This window comes from Candoia aspera, chromosome 7 (genome assembly GCF_035149785.1).
Source record: "Candoia aspera isolate rCanAsp1 chromosome 7, rCanAsp1.hap2, whole genome shotgun sequence".
NCBI lineage: Eukaryota > Metazoa > Chordata > Lepidosauria > Squamata > Boidae > Candoia > Candoia aspera.
In genome coordinates this window covers 25,062,936-25,090,627 of record NC_086159.1, presented here as the reverse complement: position 1 = coordinate 25,090,627, position 27,692 = coordinate 25,062,936, and the positions used below count along the sequence as shown (strand labels likewise).

Sequence of the window (27,692 nt, the reverse complement as noted above, 5' to 3'; positions counted from 1 at the left end):
TGTTAATGATCTACTTGCTTGCTTTTCAACCCTAACTTTTGCAACACTTCAAGGTGTCAGTGATTAGGGACCTTCTGAATTAGGCATTTGCTATACACCTATTTTAAACCCCCTCCAAGCAGCCAGTTTCGACTAATTTTGAATCAGTGCAGTACTGCTGTGTTTTCATGACATTTCAACTCTTCAGTACTTCTTCTGCAGCTGAGCCTGTTGGCTTCCAGATCAGGCAAAGCACAAGATGAAATATTACCAACATTTTGTAGTTTTGCAGCATTAAAACTAAAGCTGCAAGGCAGGTGATTTCCCATTGGTGGGAATCTGTCTTATTCCCCTCACTGCTAAAGTCAAGCTACTGTGGTACCTCTCCATGTTCTTAAAATGTGCAATGACTTTGTACCTTACCCTCACAATGCTAAGCTTTTGAAGGCAAAGCAATTTTTGCATTCCCCCATGGGTCAGCTGAAGAAACACTGATTGGCTCATGGGGAGCATTGAATATTGCAAGGCTGATAACTGTGAGGACACTCATGGAACAGTGTGAAAATGCTTTTGAGTACTTAGGAGTTGAAGCTGATTTGGCTGTGAAGAAATGACGTTGATTACAGCAACTATGTTGTTGGAAAACTTAGAGCGTAATGTCTTCCCCCCATCTTCAAAAAATAATTCATGATTCCTCTTGATTTGATGGAGAGATATGCTTCAGGATAAGGGAAAAGGCTCAATTTTTAAGGATACTACTAGTGAGGAATGAAAAATCTCTTCAATTTAGATCAGTTGAATACATTCTCTTATTCTTTTCATATGCATATAGGTTTAATTCTTTCTTGGGAATATTTTTCTTTTAGTATTTTGCATATCTAAGACTGAGTCTTAGAGTGATGGTTTAAAAATAATCATAGCATGAAAAAGTTAGCAAGAATGTTGAAACTCGTCAAATATAAGAGAACAAAAACAGTTCATCTGAACATAACCAGTGTTCTATCACTAGAGCTTTGTCTCTTGATCAGGGATTCCGGGATTTTTTTTTTACAAGTTTCATGGCCTGAAAAAGGTTGAAACCCTTGCTTTAGATGCATTCTGAAAATTACTCTCAAGAGAGGACTAGCTAAAGAAGGCTATTCCATATAATATGGAAAAATCATACAACAGGAACATGATGTTATTATACAGGATTATGTATATGACAACTCATTGACAAGGAAGTGGTTATCAGTAGATAGAGTTTAAAGCTGTCTTGAAATCACTGCAAAGTTTAATTGAGACCACTGAATTTCAGCCAACTCCTAAAGAAAGCTGTGGTTTACAAGAATTAATACATTTTTAAAAAACAATGAAAATCCAAGGGTTCAAGAAATACAAATATATATTATAGATTCCATATTAATTGTGTAAATATATGTTCCTTAGGGAAACAATTTGCTTATGTAGTTTCTGCTATGCCAAGAGCCTTGAAAAAGAGACCATTTTGGCTCTTGGCTCATTGTTTGATTTCAGTCCCCACTGATCATAGGTAGGTGTTCCTAAAGGATTAGTGTGAATGGGATGCAGCCTTCAGCAGGAAAAAGTTTGCCCATCCTAGCATACTATACTCCAAAATCCAGGTATTTCCCACAAAAATAACTATACTAGTGCAATGAATGTAGATAGGGATGATCTAATGCAGTTCATTACAACATTCTGGGACTATTCTCATCCCTGGAACCTTTCCTTTACTTGATCAATTTATTTAACTTATCTACATGTGCTCAGAGTTCTGGGAATTTCAGACTCCTAGAGGGCTTTACACTGGGAAGATTAACTTCTTTTGCTAAAGCAGGTTGCCTTGTTCAGATCCAGGATAATTCAAGGGAAATAGGTGTCTGAATTGTATTAAAAACATGAGTTATCATTGTTTCTCCATGGTATGCAGCTACTTCACTGTCTGTGTCTTACTAAGAGCAGAATTGTTAGTACTTTCCATTCCCAGCATTTAAATCTTTCTTCGTAACAACACTGTAGACCTATAACTTGTCTGGAAGCCAAATGTGGACAACATGAATTGTTTCTACATAAAAACAAATCAATCGCTCCTGTGAAAAGCAATAGGTATATATGTTTACAAATAGCGGTCTGTGTCAGCTGGAGGCAAGAATATTTTATGTTTTAATCTCCGCAGGGTTCATTAGTACCCCTGGAGAAATAGGCCCTTCAGTTTTTATTTTTGTAACGTCAAAGCAGGAAGAAAACATCAAATCAGTTATATAATGTCTGAAACCAGACAATTGTCACATATTTTGAATTAGCAAGCATTGCAAATAAGGTGCCACAGCCTGCATCTGGTGGGTGCTCCTGCTTCCACTAAAATTCAGTTCTTGTTTCCAAGGGCAATTATTTTTAAAGAATATCAGTGCTGGCATTTTTTATCTTTGTGAATCAAGACTGTGTGGCTGGCTATCCATGTACTGGTTTAATTTATTTAAATTGATGATGATTTACATCAGATTTAGTTTTTGCTCTAACCTTACCTGGTCCTTGTCTGAATTTCACCTTCCTTTTTTGAATATAACCAGACATTGAACATAGTAAAATAGTACATAGTAAAATGATAGGGTTTATTACCATACAATATTCCTGGGTTCATATTTCATGCTGATGCATGGGATGTTTGTTGGGAGGAGAACCTTCAATTAGACTGAGTTTGCAAAATCTCTGCAGAAGAAACAGGTCTACCATTATAAACTTTAATTTCTTAAGCTGGTAGGTAAGAGACATTTAGCATCAGAGTCACTGGTACCATTTGAAATTTCTTTACTTGCTTCTCCAGAGATGGTTTGGATAATAATGACCAACTGCACATGCCAAGGAAATGACGCTGTTCTCAATTACACAGATGTGTGCTCCTGACAGGACTCATGCTAACTACCTGGCTTATCACACAGTTTTATCCCCTTGAATAATAAAATAATGCATCTGTGAAAGACATAGCCGTGCTGCATGAGCAATTACTTTCATGCCTTCAGCACATATTCCTTCAAGTTCATTTCACTACATTATTATTAGCAGTCAGGACAGGGAGGGGGACACACCTTTATCCCATAATCACATTTCTTCTTGATATGGAAATGTACTTCCCTACAACACACACTCTGAAGTTTCCACATGACCTTTATTCAGTGCAATGGACTTAACTCTGTGAAATGAGTAAATCTGTCAGAATGAATCCTAGTCACTCATTAATGGTGCTTAGTATTTTTGATATACCTGTTTTCTTAAAGCTACTTTGATTTTTTCCTGGTCCTGAAAATCCATAAACTAGAGCCAGGTACAATACAATATGCCATAAGCTGAGGTTTATAAATCACAATCGTGTTCACACATCCTGTTAATCCAAAAACAAATAGCATTTAGCTTAGTACACTGTTCACACCCAGCCAATTAATCTGCTAATGCAATACAGTCCCAAATGAAATCTATCTGCACAGGCTAGAAAACATCTGCGATTTATGGCTTAAAACAGGAAAGTCTTTATCCTCTGGACAAATTCTTTAGCTTAATGTCCTCTTCAGGAAAGAGCATCCTTCTTATAAGTTAGAAGTTAAGATGATGCAATTGATTAAATATGGTGTGATAGGATTATTACTATCTTTATGATGATACTTTATATTGAAATAATCAATGCTATTAATGCATAGGTCTTGTGCCACTGGAAGCATATGCCATTAATATTTCACTATCTTGATTCACATTTTTAAGATACAATGTACAATTAAATCATTATTCACCCTGGAATACTGCCTTGGTAGATCTCAATAATCCATAACTGGCAAGGCTGGCTGATTGTCAAGTTTAGTAAAAGATCCTCAGATTTTTTTTTTCTTTCCAAATTAGATACATCAACTGACGTTATACTTTAAGGATTTTAGGAGAAGAAAATCACACATTTTATTATAAGTATGGAGGACTTTCACTAAGTTGCTTAAGAGCTACAAAGGCACTGCTAAATGTAGCTTAGCTGGTATATTATCTGCAAGGTTATCAGCTTGACTAAAATGTACTAGCTTTTGTGACCCCTGGGCCTTCACATTATAACAAAAGTCTTCAAATGAAGACAGTACTTGACCTACTTTTAACTAATATTTGCAGTTATGTTTTTGTGTACACTTTGAGTTATTACACTCAATTTCCACTCAACTAAGAAGCTGTGCAACTCTGACGCCGGTTTTGAGGGATTGTTAAGGTTGCCTCTTCTACTTCCTCTCCAGCAACTTGTCAATATGGCTCAGTGAGTTCACAGGAAGGTAAGAACAGTTCCAGGCACTGATGGGCCTGGCCCTACTTTTGCTTTTCAAAATTACATTCAGCCATGATTGAAGTGTTGGGCTGGACCATCATGAACCCTTTCCTTCTCCAGGCTTTAACACAGCACTGAAATGGGTCATTATGCTGCAAGGTTTGAGATAGGTGGGTAATGTTTTTCCAGTGTTGGGTTTTGTATTATTAGTATATTTTTTAATTTTAGAAAATTAAGTAGCCCTCTGTGACACCAACACACAGCTACATAAGCCTGTATTTAAGGCTATTTGGAATATTCCCGTCCTTGGGTTTATAATCATAGTAATGATTATAATTTTAAATGAGTTTTAAAATCCAAATATTTTACCAGAACATGATGTATATGCTGTGTGTCTCAGCTCGGGAGTTATGGGTACTTAAAAGTTAATATTAAATCAGATGTGGCCTCAGACTATGGAGAAACACTTTAGTCAATTGAGTTGAAAGAAGGGTTGCAAACTCTTAACAGTCACGGTGGTATTTATTATATAACACAAAATAATATGTGATATATAGTATATGGAAATCCAGACATTCAAATCCAAGCAGCATCTCTCTTAGACACAGATGATGAAAAACACTCTGAACTCTATTCTTCTGATTAAGCATTATATTTTCTTGTCGAAAATAACCCTGTGAGGTAGGCTAGATTGTGATTTGAGTTAGGTTAGGCTGTGATTTGTTTCCAGCTTTCAAAACCAGCTTTTCAGCAACTGCCTCCTTTTGGCATTATTTTCATGAGTCTCCATCCAGTAACATTTTATACAATATTCCCCTTGTGTCATGCCCCTGTAACCACTACTTAATTTGTTATGCTGTCCCCACTATGGATCATTTTTTGTCACCCATGGTAAAATTTAAGTACTGAGAAAAATAGTTGAATATAAGAGATTTTGAAAGGTGATACCATTGGTTTTTCAAAGGAATTATTTTCTTTAGTCATACAGGATGCTATGAGAATGATCTAGCTTTAACTTTCTCTTACTTGATAAATCCTCTGTGCGGTCATAGGCAGTACTGCGTCTTTTGCATTTTCTCTTCCTGTTGTCTGGCAATTAATAATGCTTTATGAACAAGTAAAGAACACAGCTGCATTTTCATAAGCTAAACTTGTGTCCCAAGAAGCAAAGAATGAGCAGAGTGCACTTAATCATAACATAAGGCCATAGCAAAAAACAGTGACAAAGTTCATGCTGTTAGCCACAGTGTTTTACTATAATAATTCTTAAGATGGACAGGCAAGCAGAGCAGAATATGGAGCACTTGAAATGCATTGTGGTCACTGCTGCATTCTCTTCGAGGAGAGGATCATAATATTTGCTTTGTCTTTCAAAAGGGAAAAAAAAAAGGATTGATTCTCTGTTCCAGGGGTGCCAAAGATTAGAGGAGCTAATTCTTCACTTCAGGGAATCCAGGTTTGAAATAACAGCACAGTGAGAAGTGAAATGAGTTTGGGGAAGTGCCTACTTGGGGAATTAATCAGAACAGAATAGGATGTCCAAAGGCTTTGGAACTTTGATTTCTGCTTAAAGATGCAACTACCTCTAATGGTAGTTGCATCTTTAAGCAGAAATGGATATAAATGGCTGAAACTGGGGGTCTATGGCAGCTGGAGAGAAGCTTGTAAGAGAGCTCTGATTAATTATACTTTTCATATTGGGATTAAGCAGTCCTACAGTACAGCACAGTACATGAATGGGGATATTAACAACAAATTAACCCTTTTTTCCCTGTGACAGCACCTGATCTGAGTTAAGCCAATGAAGAAGTTGCAGTGGCTAACAAATACAAGAATGAGTTATTGTTAATTTTCAGATGTATTGAATTCTATCATATGCAATATATTTTGGATATGTTCATATCCTATAAGTGGAATTGAACATTTTCATGACATGAAGCCACTTCGTGCAGTGACAGTTTTCTTTCAACAAAGATGAACAAAATGTCCATTTCATGAAAAAGAAAACTAGAAGAAGACTTGTGTCCACTTGCTACAATTTCCATATTTTGCATAAAGTGTAGAAAAATGGCTTCCTTGTCAAGGAATGGAATGGAACCGTGTCCCTTTCCTGGATAGAAAGTGTTATTAGCCAGTGTTTGTCAAGAGACAATACATGGAGGGTTGGCAAGTAATCAAATAATGTCTTCATACTCCTTTTCAAGCAGGTGTACCAGTTGGATACAGAAATATATTCAATGAAAGCACTGCATTGGTTTCAGAGCTCTGTGTGAGGGCATGAGGTTTCCATGCAAAGCACTGACCATTTGACCTTACCTTCACTCTAGGTAAAGGTAAAGGTTTCCCTTGACATTAAGTCCAGTCGTGTCCAACTCTAGGGGGCGGTGCTCATCTCCGTTTCAAAGCCGAAGAGCCGGCGTTTGTCCGTAGACACTTCCGTGCTCATGTGGCCGGCATGACTAAACGGAATGCCGTTGCCTGCCCACCAAAGTGGTACCTATTAATCTACTCACATTTGTATGTTTTCGAACTGCTAGGTTGGCAGGAGCTATGAAAGCTCACCTCGTCATACAGATTCGAACCACCGACCTTCCAATCGGCAAGCTCAGCAGCTCAGTGGTTTAACCCGCACTGCCACCGCGTCACTCTGCAGAGGCTATTATGATGGAAAGAGAGGAAGAGGGAAAATGGTTTGTTTCCAGACCGATAACTCTGCTGGAGGCTTTTGTTTAAACAGCCACTTACAAGCTCCTTTGTTATCAGTGGAAATGCCACCAGGAAAGCAGTTAAAAATAAAATAAAGATGTCTTTGCCCTAATGTACTTTTGGGGACATATTGGTTTGGGCTATATATTAGTTGTAGATGTGAAGTACTTCAGTTGCTCAAATTCTTGTAAACCATTTCTTCTTAACAAATCTTGCTAAAGCAATTCCAAGAATCACTGGAACAGAATCACTTTTGGTTTTAGGCAGATAACCAAAGAGTCTGACAAAAGAGAAGGAGATAGCTGGTGATTGTTATCTTAGTGCTCCTGCACTGGAGGAGGGAGCCAAAAGAGATTATAGACTGCCAATGTTTTGCAAGCTGCAACATTTTAAGAGAAGCTGATGTAAGGCAAGGAAACACCCTTTTCATTTTTTAAATTTTTCTTGGCATTGGGGGAATGAGAATTGTTGTTTATTCATTTAGTCGCTTCTGACTCTTCGTGCCTTCATGGACCAGCCCACGCCAGAGCTTTCCGTCAGTTGTCAACACCACCAGCTCCCCCAGGGACGAATCCATCACCTCTAGAATATCATCTATCCATCTTGCCCTTGGTCGGCCCCTCTTCCTTTTGCCTTCCACTCTCCCTAGCATCAGCATCTTCTCCAGGGTGTCCTGTCTTCTCATTATGTGGCCAAAGTATTTCAGTTTTGCCTTTAATAGTGTCATGAGTAAGGATGGCGAGCAGGGGGCTCTCACCCAGACTGTCAAGCGCATGCGTAGCACTGAGGAACTGTTCAGCCATTCAAAGAGACACAGATCGGGACCGCCTTAACCTTTGGGGTTTATATGGCTGGGTTTTCCCACGCTTTCTCAGTTTGTTAGGATTCTTGTTAAGTACTACTAATAAATATTAGAGACCAAGTCCTCGCCTCAGTGTGTTTCCTGGTAATCAGGACAAATAGCATTCCCTCAAGTGAGCAGTCTGGCTTTATTTCCTGGAGTATGGACTGGTTTGATCTTCTTGCAGTCCAAGGCACTCTCAGAATTTTCCTCCAACACCACAGTTCAAAAGAATCTATCTTCCTTCTCTCAGCCTTCCTTATGGTCCAGCTCTCACAGCCATATGTTACTATGGGGAACACCATTGCTTTAACTATGCAGACCTTTGTTGTCAGTGTGATGTCTCTGCTCTTAACTATTTTATCGAGATTTGTCATTGCTCTTCTCCCAAGGATTAAGGGTCTTCTGATTTCCTGACTGCAGTCAGCATCTGCAGTAATCTTCGCACCTAGAAATACAAAGACTTTCACTGCTTCTACATTTTCTCCCTCTATTTGCCAGTTATCAATCAAGCTGGTTGCCATAATCTTGGTTTTTTTGAGGTTTAGCTGCAAGCCAGCGTCTGCACTTTCTTCTTTCACCTTCATCATAAGGCTCCTCACTTCCTCTTCGCTTTCAGCCATCAAAGTGGTATCATCTGCATATCTTAGATTGTTAATGTTTCTTCCAGCGATTTTAACTCCAGCCTTGGATTCCTCAAGCCCAGCTTGTCGTATGATGTGTTCTGTGTACACGTTGAATAGGTAGGGTGAGAGTATACAGCCCTGCTGTACTCCTTTCCCAATCTTAAACCAGTCTGTTGTTCCGTGGTCTGTTCTTACTGTTGCTACTTGGTCGTTATACAGATTCTTCAGGAGGCATACAAGATGACTTGGTATCCCCATACCACTAAAAACTTGCCACAATTTGTTATGGTCCACACAGTCAAAGGCTTTAGAATAGTCAATAAAACAGTAATAGATGTTTTTCTGAAACTCCCTGGCTTTTTCCATTATTCAGCGGATATTGGCAATTTGGTCCCTAGTTCCTCTGCCTTTTCTAAATCCAGCTTGTACATCTGGCAATTCTGGCTCCATGAATTGCTGAAGTCTACCTTGCAGGATCTTGAGCATTACCTTACTGGCATGTGAAATGAGTGCCACTGTTCGATAGTTTGAACATTCTTTAGTCTTTCCCTTTTTTTGGTATGGGGATATAATATTGATTTTTTTCCAATCAGATGGCCATTCTTGTGTTTTCCAGATTTGCTGGCATACAGCATGCATTAGCTTGACAGCATCATCTTGCAAGATTTTGAACAGTTCAGCTGGGATGCCGTCGTCTCCTGCTGCCTTGTTATTAGCAATGCTTCTTAAGGCCCACTCAACCTCACTCTTCAGGATGTCTGGCTCTAGCTCACTGACCACACCGTCAAAGCTATCCCCGATATTGTTATCCTTCCTATACAGGTCTTCCGTATATTCTTGCCACCTTTTCTTGATCTCTTCTTCTTCTCTTAGGTCCTTGCCATCTTTGTTTTTGATCATATCCATTTTTGCCTGGAATTTACCTCCGATGTTTCTAATGTTCTGGAAGAGGTCTCTTGTCCTTCCTATTCTATTGTCTTCTTCCACTTTCACGCATTGCTTGTTTAAAAATAATTCCTTATCTCTTCTGGCTAACCTCTGGAATTTTGCATTTAATTGGGCATATCTCCCCCTATCACTGTTGCCTTTTGCTTTCCTTCTTTCTTGGGCTACTTCTAGTGTCTCAGCAGACAGCCATTTTGCCTTCTTGGTTTCCTCTTTCTTTGGGATGTATTTTGTTGCTGCCTCCTGAACAATGTTGCGAACTTCTGTCCAAAGTTCTTCCGGGAACCTATCTACTAAGTCCAGTCCCTTAAATCGATTCTTCACCTCCACTGCATATTCCTTAGGAATATTAGTGAGCTCATATCTAGCTGATCTGTGGGTCTTCCCTAATCTCTTTAGTCTGATCCTAAATTGTGCAAGAAGTAGTTCGTGATCAGAACTACAGTCAGCTCCAGGTCTTGTTTTTACCAACTGTATAGATGTCCGCCACCTTTGGCTGCAAAGGATGTAGTCAATCTGATTTCGGTGTTGTCCATCTGGTGAAGTCCATGTATAAAGCCGTCTCTTAGGTTGTTGGAAGAGAGTGTTTGTTATGCAGAGTGAGTTGTCTTGGCAAAATTCTATCAGCCTATGTCCTGCTTCATTTTGTTCTCCCAGGCCATGCTTACCTGGAATTCCAGGTGTCATTTGACTGCCCACCTTAGCATTCCAGTCTCCTGTGATGAAAATAATGTCTCTTTTAGGCGTGTTGTCCAGTAGGTGCTGCAGATCCTCATAGAACTGCTCTACTTCAGCTTCTTCAGCATCTGTGGTTGGGGCATATATTTGGATCGCTGTGATGTTAGATGGCTTGCCCTGAATTTGAATTGAGATTATTCTATCATTTTTTGGATTGTATCCAAGCACTGCTTTAGCTACTTTACTATTAATTTTGAAGGCTACTCCATTTCTTCTGTGGTCCTCTTGTCCACAGTAGTAGATCTGGTGGTCATCTGATGTGAAGTGGCCCATTCCAGTCCATTTCAGTTCACTGATGCCCAATATGTCTATCTTTAATCTTGACATCTCACCAATAACCACATCCAATTTGCCCTGGCTCATAGATCTTACATTCCAGGTTCCGGTGGTGTGTTGATCCTTAAAACATCGGATTCGCCGTTCACCACCAGCACCATCGGCCGCTAACAGTCCTTTCCGCTTTGAGCTAACTGCGTCATCACATCTGGGGCTAGTTGAACTCATCCTCTGTTCCTCCCCAGTAGCATTTTGACCATCTTCCGACCTGGGGGTCTCATCTTCCAATGGTATACTGATGTATCTCTGGTTGTACTGATCCATTGAGTTTTCACGGCAAGAATACTGGGTTGGGTTGCCATTACCTTCCCCAGGGATTGCATTTAGTCTGACCTCTCTGTCATGACCTTCCCGTCTTGGGTGGCCCTTCACGGTTTAGCTCATGACATCATTGAGGTGCTCAAGCTCCAGCACCACGACAAGGTAACGATCCTTTGCTGAAGGGAATGAGAATAGCTGTCTTCAAAATGAAACCTAGATTTCAGGGATTGTACAAAACTCATCAAACTTCTCCTTCCCATTAAAAATATGGTTTTAAACTAAATTTTATTGGGGGGTTATTTGTTTCCAATGAAAGAGTTTTATTTTCTAAAGTTGCGACATTTTATTTGATAGTTAGATTAAAACATGGCTATTAAAAAGAAGTGGTATATTTATTACTTGTCTAACACCAGTAAAATCATGAGTTTTATTTGTAGGAGGTTTCACATTAGTTCATTGTATCATTTTAGAGTCATGGTGTTATTCTCAAAGTGTGAGAGTCCCTGGGCTAAATACATTCAATGCCAACACTGCAGTGCCAGCACAGAGTTGCCTAAAAGTGGCTAAAGTATGTGTTCTTACGCAGCCATAGCTACTTGAAAAACATAAACGGGGGTATTTTTAGGTTTCTTTTGTGCAGGTTTAGCTTCATTATTTGACAAGAGACAATAAGAGCAGCACTACAGTCCTTGATGGAAAAGGATCAGTCGTTGTTCATGGCTTCATCTCAAACCTCCTAGAGAATGCTAAATACATCCTAGAAAGTCCACAGTCCTTAGGACAGCCTAATTTAAATGTCCTCTCACATTTTATCTTAAACAGGTTCCATAACAATTACTCTACAATCACCACCCTACCCCTCTGTCCCTCCCTTCCCAAAAGTGCTGGGGATCTAAACTATTTGTGTCTTATGTTGACTTCTGACCTGGCCTAATAAAGTTATTCCATATTTGGTAGAATTTAGAATTAAATAAATAACAGTGTGCTTTAGGAAAATACTCTTATTTGCTCTTTTTCATTAAAAGTGGCTACTTGATCTAAATTTAAAATGGGGATCATCAGGAGGGTGTTTAATTTATATGTTCTATGAGAATTTCTTCTCAAGAGGTAAATGATTTCACCAACTCTCACTGAATATTGGCCTGTATATGTTGGCTGAAGAACAAACCAAACTTCATGTATGTAATTTATAGATCCACTCCCATAATTTTGCATTCTCAGAGAACTCCAGCATTTGCAAAATAGGAAGTACCCACAAAAACAGTCCAGTGAGGACTGCGCTTGTTTTGTGATTATACATTTACTGCAGTAGCAGAAAATGGGAAACAATTGGAATAGAGTCACTAGGAATGTCTGTTCCTAAGTCATAAGTCTAACTCATAATTCTAACTTGTGGGAGTCTTTACCATGTAAAGACTGGTTGGCTGAGCTGAACAGCAAACAGAAGCACTTTATGCTAATAAATTTATTTGCAGTCATATGTGTCTCTCTTAATATTCTTTTGTGGAAAATAAAACTGCTAAAATGTGAGTAGTGTAGGTCTTTTTGTAAAAAGGAATATATATTTAAGGTGAGAAAACAAATCCATTAACAAGCAACAAGGTTTGTTATGTCCTGTTACAAATCTATTTGAGGACTGACCCCCATGATCAGCATTTGGACAGTTTAATGGAAACAGACTGATAATCTTTAGAGAGGGAATTCAATATGAGTTTCTTGCAAATGGGATTCTCACATTTTTCTTTGGATACAAGATCTTCCTTCCTAAGAAGACTGCTGAGATACGAAATGCATTGTTGGACAAAAAACAGGGTTAGCTTATCTTTATTACTGATTATGATTTGTTCCAACTGAGCCATGCTCTATTGTTGTCAATCTGTGCCAATTTGAAGTGTATATTTGTGGGTAGGGGTGTGTGTGTCCAAGCAGAGTACTCATGCTGGGAGAAAGGCCTGAAAACAACCTTTTTTCTAAGATGGATGCTCACACTTACTCATAGGACTCTATTAAACTCTGTATTCATTTTTGCTTTATTCTCTGAATTTTCCTCAAATAAGAAAATAAAATCCAGAATATAAAAGGAAATTCCATATTCTAAAAGTCGCATGGCAGTCCTAATATCTAACACTTCCTTAAAAAATATTTAAAAAGGAAATATGTGGAATATCTTATGGAAATAAGAACATACAGTACAGAACAAGCTATGCTAGAAGCTGAAATTCTCAGCTTATATTCAGTTGCCTACCTTTTATTATGTTAAAAAAGAAAGGTGGGAATGGAAAGCAAAGGGGAAAGGTATGCATATGTTTTGCTTGCACAAAATCCATAGCATAAATCCTAACATCTCAAGTTAATTGCAGAAGTAGCCAAATGAGGAAATATTTTTACATGATATGTGATACAGGGACAAAAAAAAATGTGCTACTCGCAGACACCATTCTTGGTACCTGCCAAGTTTCCTGTCTTGTCTGACTTTTTAATTAAATGGGAAACAGGCATCAACATTATTTACAAACCTCCAGCATTAACTGTATTTGTAAGGCTGGAGCCACATAGGCCACATATGCATTCTTAGAAAATAAAAATTATGGATGGCTGTTTGGAAGTGTCTATATCTGTCTAGAATAAGCAAGAATGGTAGGGAACATTTCAGAAAGTTAGAAAAAATGATATGAGTACCATCACCATCTTGCCTTGTGATTAACAGAGGTTTTATAACTGACTTTGCCTGCTACAACAGCCATTTTGAGGATGTGTTCATGATATGTGCCTGCCTATCCAAAAAAAAAAATTACTTAGCTCTGATTACTGCTACTTGGCAAGAGGATAGGTAGCCATAAGTTAGACAGGCAATGGATGCGATTCATCCACATACGCCAGCCTTATATAGTTATTATTAATAGTGTTACTTTGATTTATTGTTGATTTCTATCTATCTGGTATAAGATAGAAATGGGAGTTGAATTCCTACATAACTGTAGGGTATAAGGTTGTAGAAGATATGATTATTTCACGAAGGTGTAAAACCTGCCTTCATAAGATTTTCCAGTAAGGTTTGAAGGAAGAATATGGTACAGATCAGGTAAGAACATGTGTACAGATATATACAGGTAGTCCTTGACCTACGACCACTGCTGAGCAAATGTTGGTTATGAACAGTCCGTGGAGTTCTGGCCATCCCAGCACCACTGTGGTCACATGATTGCAATCTGCATGCTTGGGAACCAGTTCGCACTTATGACCTGTTGCAGTGCCCCATGATCACGTGATTGCCATTTGCAAACTTCCCTGCCAGCTTCCCCAGAAAGTCAATGGGGAAGCTGGCAGGGATGGTTGCAAGTCACTTGTCCTGACTAAGCAAGGACCACGCCGAGACAAGGAAGAAGTCTCTAGTGTTTTATTACTGCTATTGTAGACAGAAAATCTTACCAAACTGAAGAAGCATAGGAAAACCCAGACAGATAAACCCCAAAAGTCAAGGCTGTTCTGGTCCTCTTTGAATGACAGCTCAAAGTCTCTAAACTATGCGTGCGTTTTCCCCCCTGGATAGGGGCCCCCTCCTGCTCACCATCAGTACTCATGACATCACTGGAGTAATTCTCCCCCATCCGCACACCCTCCCCCAACCCTTCTGCACTTGTGCTGGCTACTCGTGCATCCCCTCATGCACCCTCCCTGACCTGAGCTGCCCCCCTGCACACCCTCCCCATGCTGTGCCTCTCACGCACCTGCTCACATCCTCACGCTCCCTCCCTGACCCTCACTGTACCTCTTACACCTCCCCCGCACACCCCCTCACTCCCTCGTCCACCCGGCAGCAGCCACTCACCTGCCTGCTGGCCTGGAACTTGCAACTTGCAACTGACTTTGGTTAAGGGAAGCTGGCAGGAAGTTGCCTCATCTAACTATCATGAGATTCAGTTAACGCTGGCAACCGGGACTGCAGGAATTGCCATTGCTAAGCGATGCAGTTGTGCTTTAAGACAGCATTGCTTAGCGATGGAAATTCCGGCCCCAATTGTCGTCATAAGTCAAGGATTACATATAAATTTATGTTCTATTTAATTTGATGTCACATGCTAGCAAAATAATAAAAGAGTCCCTCTTTTGGGGGAGTTGGGTGGTAATTAAATTTGAATAATAAATAAATAAATACAATAATGCTTGCATCATCCAGTGCAGATTAGAGCCCTACATGGAAAAAGAGATCCCAGAAAATCAAGCTGGCCTTTAAAAAGGCTGAGGAACATGAGACATTATTGCTGATACATGCTGGAAAATTGGGAAAGCCAAATAACACCAAAAGAAGTCAGTATGTGCTTCATTGATTATAGAAAGGCCTTTGAGTTGTGAAATGTGCTTAGAAAAATAGGAATTCCAGAACATGTCATTGTCCTCATGCAAAGCCTATATACAGGTCAGGAAGCCACAATACAGACAGAACATGGTGAAACAGACTGGCTCCAGATTGACAAAGGAATAAGACAAGGCTGTATACTCTCCCCTTATTTATTCAACCTATATGCTGAATATATAGGAAGGGAAGCTGAATTGGAAGAAGATGAGTATTTTAAAATTGGAGGAACCAAATCAACCCAGAGTTCTCACTTGAGGCACGAATGATCAAGTTTAAATTATGCTACTTTGAACACATTATGTAGAAGATTGTAATGCTGAGAAAGGTGGAATGAAAGAGAAGAAGAGGACGACCAGCAGCAAGGTGGATGGATTCAGTTACATTGGCAATGGGTGCACTGATGGAAGATCTGAAGGACCAGATTGGGGACAGATCATCATGGGGAAAATCTGTGTTGACACTAACAGTCGATACCAACCTGATGGCACATAATACAATTTGATGGGTCCATAGGTATGTTTGTGGGACTATATTTCCATATCAGAAGAGACAAAGCACACCTATAGCTAAACAGAACAATTATCAGTAAATTCTTCAGAAAATAAAAGATAAATATCTGTGTACTGATTTTTCCTACCAGTTAAAAGAACCATTTTAAAGCAAGTTATGAAATTCTGATGAAAAAAATAAAAGGCAGTGGTGATTGGACTAAACTAAATTCCTTCCTCCAAAGTCTGGGATCAGTTGATAATATGTTTGCCAACAAGAACTCTACAGTTTTGCAAACACATATAGAGAAGAGTTCAGCAAGGCTTAGATAATAATTCCCTGGTGGTATCCCATTAAGTCACTTTGTAGCTTGAGCAACATAGATGCAGCATGTGCTGTCAGTCCATTTTCTGAGCACAACTGCATTGTACAGTTGCTAACATTTATATGACCCTTAGGAAGTATGGCATACTTCAGAACAGGGTAAAATCAACTTTTCTCTTTGAACATACCACATTGACCAAAAGAGAAAAAAAGAAAACGGTTCAATTAAAGATAAAATAGTAATCCCACACGTCTTTAAGAGCCTGGGATGCTTATAGAAATAAATTAAGTCCAGACATCTCACTGCTGTTGCCAATTATTTACCATGCTGAGTTTAAGACAGCAAAATCAGTGGGGTACTTCTTTTAGGGAACAAAAAATAACCTAATATGACTATATGGAATTATAATAAGAAACCATACTATTCTGCTTTCTGCATTAATGGAAAAAACTGGGGGAGGGGGGCATCTAAAACTTCTAAACATCTAAATTGCCATAGTTATGAATAATGAAAGCAAGATTTAACCAATGACACTTTTGAGGAACCTATGGAATATAGGTTGTAATGTTAAAGGCTTATACAGTGTTTTGATGCTTGGATGCTATGGATGGCAGAATTAATGTAGCACATATGTGCATGTTTAGTGGGCTACATTTTTAAAAAGTTTTAGAGGGACTTGAATTAATATGTTATAGGTAACAATCTCATTAAAAATGTATTTGATTAATTTTGCGGGGGGGGAAGAGAGAGAGGTTGAAAGATGTTTATGTATTCCTGTGATGCGGTGAAAGGTCCCCTGTGCAAGCACCGAGTCATGTCTGACCCTTTGGGGGGATGCCACTTTTGCGACATTTTCTTGGCAAACTATAGCAGGATGGTTTGCCATTGCCTTCCCCAGTCGTCACCTTCCCAGTAAGCTGGGTACCCATTTTACCAACCCCGGAAGGATGGAAGGCTGAGTCGACCTGAGCCAGCTACCCAGAGAGAATCCAGCTTCTGCTGGGATTAAACTCGGGTCGTGGGGAGAATTTCGGTTGCAATACTGCTACCTACCACTCTGCGCCACACGAGGCTCACTTTATGTATTCATACCTTCCATTAAAAACATGGTCAGGTTAGTTTACAATAAGTATCTTATTTATTACTATATATACTGTTGGGAACATGTATTTTTTCCTGTTTTCTGTTGAATATATAACTGGTTATATTGTTGTAATATGGTTTCTAAGTTTCTAAATTGCAATGAAATTAAACAGGTTTACATTTCATATATGAAGTGTGCAAATATGTGTAATCCTCTGTTTTTATCTACTAGTCTACCTATTATGGGTCTTTGCCCAAGAGTCTTTTTTTTTACTTTTGATTTGATTTGTTTATTTGCGTATTTTTTAGGTCAACAGGTTCTTGGTTTGGTAGAGAACCAGAGTGACTGGTACCTAGGAAACCTCTGGAAGAATCACCGTCCCTGGCCAGCTCTTGGAAGAGGTTACAATACAGGTATGTTCAATAGCATCCTGAAGGGAATGTTGTTTCTGACTAGTATGACACCTGGCATTGTAAAAAACATCAATAAAAAAATATCATTATAAAGAAAATATGTTCCTTCCCACATCATCTCCCATGAAGTGACTCAATTGACTCTTGAAGTGTATGAGCACCCTCTAGAGGTCAGGAGTGTGAGAAGACAAATTATAACCAAAGCTAAATTATGACAAGCTAGAAAGTAGTATATTGTTTTCTTTCTGTTTTTGCTACAGCACAATCACCTATTCAGCACAATCACCTATTCAGCATATAAACTAATTTGGATCAATGTGTTTTGACTGATTTTGTTCTCTCCCACACTCTACCCCCTCCAACTATTTAGATTCAGTCATTTTCTGAAAAAATGTCATCTGGAGAAAGGCTGTAAGAGCATTCTAAGCTTATGTAATCAAAACTTGCATTCATAAATTTGAAAGTGCTAGTTTAAATTTGGTCCCATGAAATGAGTTGTTGGACAACTAATGTTTATAGGTTGATTGGACATTTTGCTGAAAGTATAATTGTTTTATATCCAAGCATTGATTGTTACCATTTTAATATTTGAATTCTGTTCCAAATGAAATGCATTCAAATAATTTCTTCTTTACATCTCTTCATAATCTAGAATATGAAATGGGGATGCCTTTCTGCTTTTTTGTGGTCAATTCAAGTTGTAAAGATAATTGTAGAATTTTCTCATACTTACAGTACCTCACACCTCTGAAGTTAACCTTCCCTTCTAGCCTGATTATTTGTCATTACTTGTAGAACCACAATAAGATATGACATAAAACATCAACTTTTACAGCCTGAATTAAGTTTGTAATGCAGTGGCAAGACTTATTTTAGAATAGGAAGACTTGGGTTCAAATCCCTGATCTGCTGCAAAATTTACAAGCATCAAAGTATGGATGGTATATCTTCAGCATAGTGATAAGATCATAATAATTGTCCAAATAAATCTAATGCCAAGCTGTCAAATTCCCTTCCCCAAAGGGAAAAAGAAGCATGCTCTCTGTGACTTGATTTATGGGGAGGGACAGGTTTCTCTACTGATTTGTGTGTGAAATGTGAGCAGACATACCAGGTAGATAAAGAACATACCCATAGGCATCTAAATCAGTTCCATCTCATACTTTTGATAGTCAGATAGTGAATTATGTTCTATTAGTGTCTTAAATAAAGGGAGACAGCAGCTGGGGAAGGATCCATTTCTAAATGTAATGTTCCTGTTAAATAACTTTGTGCCACCAACCAATTCTTTGTGGCAATTGAAATGTTCACCAAAGAATTTCTTTAGTCTCTGTGAAACAGATTTGCTACTGTGAAAAAAGTTAACACACAACAGTTAAGCTAATGGCATTATTTACAGTATATTAATTATGATGTAAAGGTAGAAGATGATTATAAATACTTTCATATTATAGTTCTAGAGGCAGTTACTATAGAATGAGCACTATGGACTGCCAGAAGACCCTATCCATCAGTCTTGGACCAAATAAGGATTAGCTTTTCTCATGAGGTGGTGACCATCAAATATAAATTTGAATTCTTTCAGCGAGTATAACAAGTGGAAGATGGTCTAGGAAAAACAGCAGTGCTTGGAAAAATTAAGAGAAATATAGAAATAGATAGGTGAGTGGATGGAATTCCAGAAATTGTAGGGCTGTTCTTAGAAAAGCTACAAATTATTACTAGAGGCAGATGAAGGTGACAGGCATATGTACATGCAGTCATCAAGAATCCAGTATGACTCCCCAGTAGCATCAAACTATTTAACCAACAGTGGAGAACATTAATTGGAATGGATCCTAGATCATATGAAAATGAAAGTGAACTCTATCCACTTTATGAAACTCCGTGATTTAGCACAGTCAGTTCTTGTGCATAATAGGGAAAGTATTGTATTATGAAATAGGGTAATTCTACCTGATATCTGATGGGCCAGATGACACCTAGAAGGTAATAAATAGCCCATCCACTGTTATGGTGGAAAGGCAATTAGCAATGTGGTGTCCTGATTCAATTTTGCCCATAATATATGTTCTAAACTTCACAAATTTAACAAAAGCAGAAAGATTTACACAATCTGAAGAGAGATCAGAGTATATTTACGGTTTATTTACCAATGTTTTATTTTCCATCCACTGTGACTTTTCTGATTTTCTTTTTCTTCTTTTATATAGTCATTTACTTTATTTTTTTAATGTTTTAAAATAAACATTTTAAAAAAAAAATAAACTTGCATTCTGGCACTAAGCCTTGTTATTAACCGACGTTTGTTGTACAAGCCACAGTTAGCAGTTTACAAAAAAAATAAATAAAATTTTGGCAAAGTGTAATGCATAAATCCAGTCAGCTTAGCACTGTTGAGATACGAGAATACAAGAAGTATTTACTGCTAGTTTGTGTTCTGCCTACTTTGCTATACATCAGCAGGGAGTGTACCACATTAAAATAGCTTTGGTATAATATAAAACATATTAAAATGAGACATATTAAGGCAATTAAATTTATATTTAATTTCCAGGTTTTATTTTCTCTCCTGTTACAAGAACGCTTCATCATTTGTTATAAGACATTGTACAGATTTCTTTTGCAACCCTATTGAGTAAAGTCAAAATCACTTGATTTAAAAATGCTGAACTAATAAATGCCGGTCAACCTGATTCCCTTTCATTTGCTACTAGGCCAATTCACATGCTTGTCTAACCAACAGAATTCTTTCACAAACAAGCAAGTAGCTTTGAATGTAACATGTAACGACTGAGGCTGGTGAGGTAGGAACAAGCATTGCTCAGATCAAGCAAAGCCATTGTGTAAACATAGAGGAGGTAGACTGGGAAAAGAACAGGCAAGCAAGTGGAAGAAAAAGACTTACTGAAATCCTGAGACTGACTGATGGGTGCTCCCTGTCTCTCTCACATGCATGTGTTGGATGGATGGGTGGATGGATGGATGGATGGATTGAAAAGTTCTGCATCAGGCAGGTGATCTCTTCCTCTCTCTCTCTCTTTCTCTCTCTTTCTCTCTCTCTCTCTTCTAATGTGCAATACAAGATAGGTAAGTGGTTACATTTTGACCCTGAATCACATGAGAAATTGACTTTGTGCAGTTATCCACATTTGAAAATAGCATGGAAGATGTTTTCTTGGAATGCTTGGGCCAAACAAGGAATCAATACTTCAAATTGCTTGATTTTACAGATTTCAAGAGATTGAATATCTCTTGAAATCTGTAAAATTGAATAATTGAATATTACCTACATTTGCTTTGCTTGTCAATATTTATAACTGAAACATGTATTAATTAAAACAGTACAGCTCAGAGGCTTTATCAGTCTCCAAGGTACTGCAATTCTAGGATCTAATTCTAGGATTAGTTTTGTTTTCTTTTGTCAGGTTTAATTTATACCACCATGAAATATCTAGGTTTTCTATCTCTTTACTATAAATCCTTTTCTCCTCTTGGTGTTACAGTTTTCTTTATTTCACTACTAAAAATAACTTAAATGTTAAAAAGAAAATTCCTGCTAAGCAGATGTTCCATTCCCCAATTTTCTCTTCCTCTCTGATACTGCAGAAGTTGTGGAAAGTGGTTAGTTATGGGGAGGATCCTGTGGAAACAACTATTTTATTTGACAGCCTCAGATATTGCTTTAACTTGAGTTCAAGTATAATAGCTGACTTTACTCTGAACAGTTACTCTTGACAGTCTTGTGTGCTTACAATACACTCATGCATTATTCTTCTATATTTTAGTTGGCTCAAGCTCTCATTTTTCAGTCCCACAAAGCTATTAAAACCCTTTTTCAGTTTATATGGTTGAGAGAGAATAAAAAGGGTATGGAGATGAGCTGAAAAAGCTAGTGAGTGAAAGGAAGATTGGAGAGGAGGTAGCAGTAAATGCAACAGCATTTTTCAGAAACATGGAACAAGAGGTCATTGCATGCGACAGTTCAACTTCTCCAAGATAGCAAACGATGGATTATTGACAGAGTCAGCATATGTCTCCTTAAAGAAAACTGCTAAAAATTGAAATGTATTGTTTGACTCAGTGCTCTTGGAGGAGAACAAAGAAATAAATCTCCTGGGGAGAGGGGGTGGTGGTAAAGAAATAGTAAAAGAAAGAAAAGGCTTATCAGATACCTACTCAGTGAATTAGAATAGCTGTCAAATAATATAGCATTAGAACAGGAGGAACTCAGAAGGCCCTTGAAAAGAGACACAAACTAATTGTGCCAGAATGGAGAAGAAGGGAGGAAGTAGACCTAGCTTTTGTATTATTATTATTATTATTATTATTATTATTATTATTATTATTATTATTATTATTTTATCTGTTCAATTGTGTCCAATTCTCAGAGACTGCCTGGATGGGTCCCTGCAGCTTTCTTGGCAAGGTTTTTCAGTTTTGAAAATTGGTTTGACATTGCTTCCTTTCTAGGGCTGAGAGAAAGTGACTGGCCCAAGGTCACCCAGCTGGCTTTGTGCCTAAGGTGAGACTAGAATGCACAGTCTCCCAGTTTCTAGCCTGATGCCTTAACCACTGCACCAAATTGAGTCTCTTGAATTATTAGTCCTAAATAAAGAAATAGCACTTAAAAAAATCAAATTTAACATTGATTTGGGAGATAAGAGCAATGAAGATCCCATCACTTTATTTGCAATGAACTGAATATTAAATCATATTAAGATCAGCTAAACTATATCATTCGACAAATTATAAAAGATCCTCAAGGAAAAATATAACACTTTTTGGTTGCTTCCTTCTGGAACACCTCCAATAGCCATAGCAACATTTCCAGGGCACAGTACATTTTTTCTCCCTTTCTATAGATGCAGTAAAGAGCATCTTTCCTCCCTATAGGAATATGGGTGCATTTCTTTTATGCAAAGAAACCTGAAGCATGTAGTTGGCAGCAATACATCAATAAGATGTGTTCCTCTTGAGTCAACCAGGTCTGGCTCTGTGAGAAAAAGTCACAATAGGGAATTCTATTGTTTTGTCCTACTGTTCCTTGAGCATTAAGGAAACACAACTAGTTGTTACAGCATGAAGTTAATGTCATGTTAATGATGTCTTAATTAAGGAAGTTCCATAGAGTAAGCTAGATCCTTTTAGATGTAACTTGGATTTGTGTCTTAACTGGATGGTGTATTTGAGTTCTGTGGTAGTCACGCTACTTTTCTGTCAATATAGGTAGGAAAAAGCTGCCCTGATATATTAATTCCCTATATGGCCAACTTTCATAACCAGAAGAGTCAAACCATTGTTCCACCAAGCTTCATTTTGCATACAAGGCATATACTTTATATACTCTGTCACTGTATGCCTAGGATTACAGTATATACATGAATGTGCACACATGCATATGCACAAACATGCATACTCACACAGACACATCTTCTAAGAAAGATCATAGTTGAATATTCCTTCCTCTCTCCTGGTTTGGAGAGTGGTGTTCAAGTATCAAACTCCTTGAGTGCAGAAACATGTCTTTTTTCTTTTTTTGCTGTTCAGTTCTATGTTGTTGTAGCTTTGTGTTGAGAAGGTGACCAATTAATAGTGCTAAATCCAAGAGCACTTAATTTGGATGACTTCCAGTCCATGACCCATACCACAGAATGTAGCTATTAACTCAACAAAGGCTCAGAGGATGCTGTGATTTTACATAATCCTCCTCTGATAGTTTGTTGCATATTCACAGCTTGGTCTTTTCTTTTCTCTTTTACTTCTGAGTAGAGCCTTCATGGTCATGGATGGTCACAGCAACCAGTAGTTCCACTGAAATGTTGAAAAGTGTAACAGCAAGATGCAAGTTCCACCCCTTATGTGCTTATATGTAACATTATGCATAACATCACAATGCACATTTTGTCTTCAGTCTCCTGCTTGAGTACTATAACAGAGATTTCTATAAAATATACATATTACTGTCAATTTTATCTATAGCTCCTTTCCTAATGTTCCATAAAGGCATGTGTCTTATTTTTTTCAGCTGCCACATATTGAGCTGCCTTCCTTGAACTACTTGCTAGTGCTGTGCAGCTCTTCACTTTTGATCTCCAAGAGGTGCTTCCAGAGCATTTGGAATTGCAAACCTAGCACCTGTCTCAACATGCAGTTCCAGGAAAAGACACAAACTATTTTAAAGTGTGGCAGACAAGTGCTAGGCTTGCATTCCCTGCACACTCCAAAGCACCTTTTGAAGACTGAATCTGAAGTGCAGCACAACCTTACGATTTCCCATAAATCCAAGAAGATGCAGGTAAGAAGTCATGGTCATGAGCTAGTGCCATTTGGGTGATCAGGCCTGTCTTTTCATGGCCATTTCAGTCACCGCACTGTGAAAGTTTATCAGCTCACTGGCCAGTACTGTGCTTAGTATATATAACTATAACACTCATTTATTGGCATGGTGATGGATGATGAATGTGGCCATCCTTATGCTTCTGTAATGAGAAGGGATGGGGGTGCTCTTTTCCAAAGGGTTGCTGCTCCATAACGGGTATTAAATTCATACTTCAGCTCTGAAATGAAAATAAGTAAATCAAAGGAACAAGTTACTGTAAACTCTCTATTTACCAGACCTTAGTTCAGCAGATGTTGGATGCAATGGAGAAAATTTCTCTGTATACTGTACACCTCTGTGCATTTCCATTTTGGACACATGCATAAAATCCTATTTGCCATTTTAGGCATGCAGGAAAATCCTATTTGGATTTAATGGATTTGGGGTGTAATAGACACCCCTTCCTACCAGTAGTCCATTAAATTGAAGATTTACACTAATTGCTTCTAGGAAAGCTCATGTAACAGTACTTCATACCTCACCAGTTTTATACACGATTAAAACATGAAGGTAGAAGAGTATTCATGGTAAAAAGTGTAACTTTCATTGGGTTATACTATTACTTGTACATATACATGTTTGTACGTTCCTAACATGCATAGTATTTACCAAATTTTGATTTATTATATATTTCCTAGTAGATGCACAGGTGTATCACTTTCCTAGATATAGTTCGGGGCTCTGATTCGAGATTAAAATTTCATGGAGAGTCTTGGACAGTTCACTCTCTGGTTGCCCCCCAACTTACTGGTACCATCAGGAGAAAGGGCCTGTTTGACAGGAACTCAGCGGGCAATTAACAGTCCCTATTGGGTTCCAGAGGGAGCTTGGGGTTTTCTGAGATCTGGTGGGCCATTCAGCAGAAACTTGCTTGCAACCTACAAAAGGTGGGTGATCAAAACCCTGGTTCAGATTGCTCCCCTATGTGCACCAATCCCAAGGTGCAGCCTGGTTTTCCGAGAAGCTCTGGAAGCTGAAGAGGCAGAAGCAACACCTGAGTGCCACTGGAGGCAAATAAAGAGTGAATCCAACCAAATACGAATAAGAGGCCATATTCAGGCCTACATCATGGTAATAAGGGTGGCAAAACAAAATTATTTCTCTGCCCTTATTGTGTCCTCCAGTAACCGCCCTGCAGCTCTGTTTAGGGTGACACGTTCATTGCTAAGGAAGGACAGGCCACAGAACCATCTACAATGCCATATTCATGCTATCTGGCAGATATAGTCTCTTTGATTTTCTCACAGTTGAACTCCAACTGGGCAGATCCAGCTGAGGTGCCTGAGACATAGTCTTGTGATGGTATCTGGAATGAGTTTGATTCAGTATTTCCCAATGAAGTAGACAAGATCTCTGTACTGTAAGTTTGGCCACCTGTCTATTAGATCCAACCCTCCTCTCCCCAATTGTTAAGGCAGCCCAGGAGATCAACTATGGGTGGGTCCATACAGTGGTATCAGCCTCTATGAGGAAAGAGATGGTCCCCTCGGCCTTGAAGGAGGCAGTGGTGTGCTCCCTTCTCAAGAAGCCATCTTTGGACCCCTCCAACCTGGACAGTTATCATCCAGTCTCCAACTTTCCCTTGGTGGGCAGCAGTTGCAGAGAGTCTTGGAGGAAATGGACTGTCTGGACCTGCTCCAGTCAGGTTTCAAGCCAGGTTATAGTATGGAGAGACCCTTAGTTGCACTTGTAGATGACCTATGGCAGAGCCAGGATGGGGGTGGTTCATCCATCCTTATGCTCCTTGATTTTTCAGCAACTTTTGATACTGTCAACCATAGTATCCTTCTGGGCCAACTATGAGGATTGGGAGTGGAGGGCATTGTGTTACAGTGGTTCAACTCCTTCCCTACTGTTCAGTTCTAGCCAATGTTGACAGGAGGAGAGAGATTGCACCCCCAGTCTATGACTTGTGGGGTACCTCAAGGTTTAACACTCTCACCTCTCTTGTTTAATATCTACATGAAACTGCTGACATTCACCAGTTTGGGGTTCAATATAATCAGCATGCAGTTGATATCCAGTTGTACATCCCAAGTCCGGGCTCTGCAGGTGACACTGTCAATACACTGACACAGTGTCTGGAAGCTGTTAATGTCTGGATGAGGAACAGACTTTGGCTCAATACTGACAAGACTGAGTGGCTATAGCTATAAAAAGGCTTTAACCTTTGGTCACAGATGGGGTTGCACTTCCACACTCAAGACTAATGCACAACTTGGGAATCCTCAACTTGGCCAGGATGGCCTTTGCACAGGTTCATCTTGTGATCCAGTTGTGCTCTTTCCTTGACCTAGAGGCCCTTTAGATGGTCAGTCATGCTCTAGTCACCTCATGATTGAACTCTTGCAATGTGCTGTACATGGAACTGCCCTTGAAGACCATCTGGAAGCTGCAACTGGTCCAAATGCAGCAGTGCAAGCAGTAATGTGTGCTTCTCATAAAGCCCATGTGTCATTGCTTCTGCACGAGCTGCATTGGTTACCAGCTGGCTTCCGGCTTCCATCTAGTGGTTAAGGCAACGGGCTAGAAACCAGGAAACTGTAAGTTCCAGTCCCGCCTTGGGCATGAAAGCCAACTGGGTAACCATGGATCAGCCCCTCTCTCTCAGCCCAACCCACCTCACAGGGTGGTTGTTGTGGGGAAAATAGGAAGAGGAAGGAGTATTAGGTATGTTCCCTGCCTTGAGTTATTTATAAAAATAATAAAGGCAGGATAGAAAATAAATAAATAAATAAAATTCAAGGAACTGGTTGTGTCCTAACAGCCAGGAACCACGCTGAGACAAGGAACTGGTCTCTAATGTTTTATTGCTTGTACATAACAGGAATCCTAACAAACTGAAGAAGCGTGGGAAAAATCCAGACATATAAACCCCAAAGGTTAAGGCGGTCCCGATCTGTGTCTCTTTGAATGGCTGCCCAATTCATCAGTGCTACGCATGCGCTTAACAGTCTGGATGGGAGCCCCCTGCTCGCCATCCTTACTCATGACAGGTTGTTACTTATAAAGCCTGTCATGGTGTAGGGCCTGGTTATATGACTGACCACCTGTCTCCAATTGCTTCTGCCCATCTGGTGCATTCAGGCAAAGTGGGCATACTCCAGGCCCCCTCAGTTTTGTGGGACTGAGCAAGTATGCCTTCTCTGTCACAGCTCCCTCGGGAACAGCATGGGTCCTACTCTTCTAAGGCTGCAGAAATCTCTTTAAGACCTGGCTGCGTTGCAGACCTAGGGTTAGGGTATCTGTGGAGCCCTTTTTGAGTTTTTATTGCATTTGGGGAATGTAGCTTTAGTCCAAGCAGTCATGTGGTTTTTAGTTGTGTTTTTGTATGTACTCAACATATTATAAGTCATAAGGGACTTTTTTGATTGAGTGGCCTTAACAAATCCAATAAATAAATAAGTTTATGACAAAATGGGAACAGTGCAGTGTGGCCTCTTCCCTTCTTACTTGATACTTCCTATGATAGCCATTTAAATTTTAGGCATCTAAGATAGTTTGCTATTCAGCATGAAAACATTGTTTTTTCCCTCCTACTTCTGTGTTACCAACTTTGTATTATTTCTTGATTTGCTTTCCACAATTTCTGTGCCATTCCAGTCATAAAACTCTGGGCAGTTCACATACATATAACAGCATAAAAACATAACAAAAACAAAGCAGCTGAATGCATGACAATGCCATCCCAAAAACATAAAGATCTGAAAGTATTGCAAGAAAGAATTGTTTTTGCTTCCCTCCTGTATGTTGACATGGACATGAATGCATATTTAATTTTGCATTTTTGTACTTTGACTTAAAAAATGCCAGTGTCAATACTTGTTCAAAGTTCAATTCAGCTTGTCCTGAAACCAATCATTGTAATTTCCCAGATCAGAGGAAATCTAATTAACTGTAGCCATACAATATCTGTGCT

At 39.0% G+C, this 27,692-nt stretch overlaps 1 protein-coding gene across 2 annotated transcripts in view; it reads left to right on the top strand.

The window, feature by feature from the left end:
• The window catches only part of LARGE1 (LARGE xylosyl- and glucuronyltransferase 1), a 258,945-nt gene that overhangs the window by 156,748 nt on the left and 74,505 nt on the right, over positions 1 to 27,692 (top strand). For both annotated transcript variants that reach the window (XM_063309515.1, XM_063309514.1), the window contains exon 6: positions 17,287 to 17,391. In XM_063309515.1, the coding sequence (XP_063165585.1) occupies positions 17,287 to 17,391 (105 nt within the window). The remainder of the gene's footprint in view (positions 1 to 17,286; positions 17,392 to 27,692) is intronic.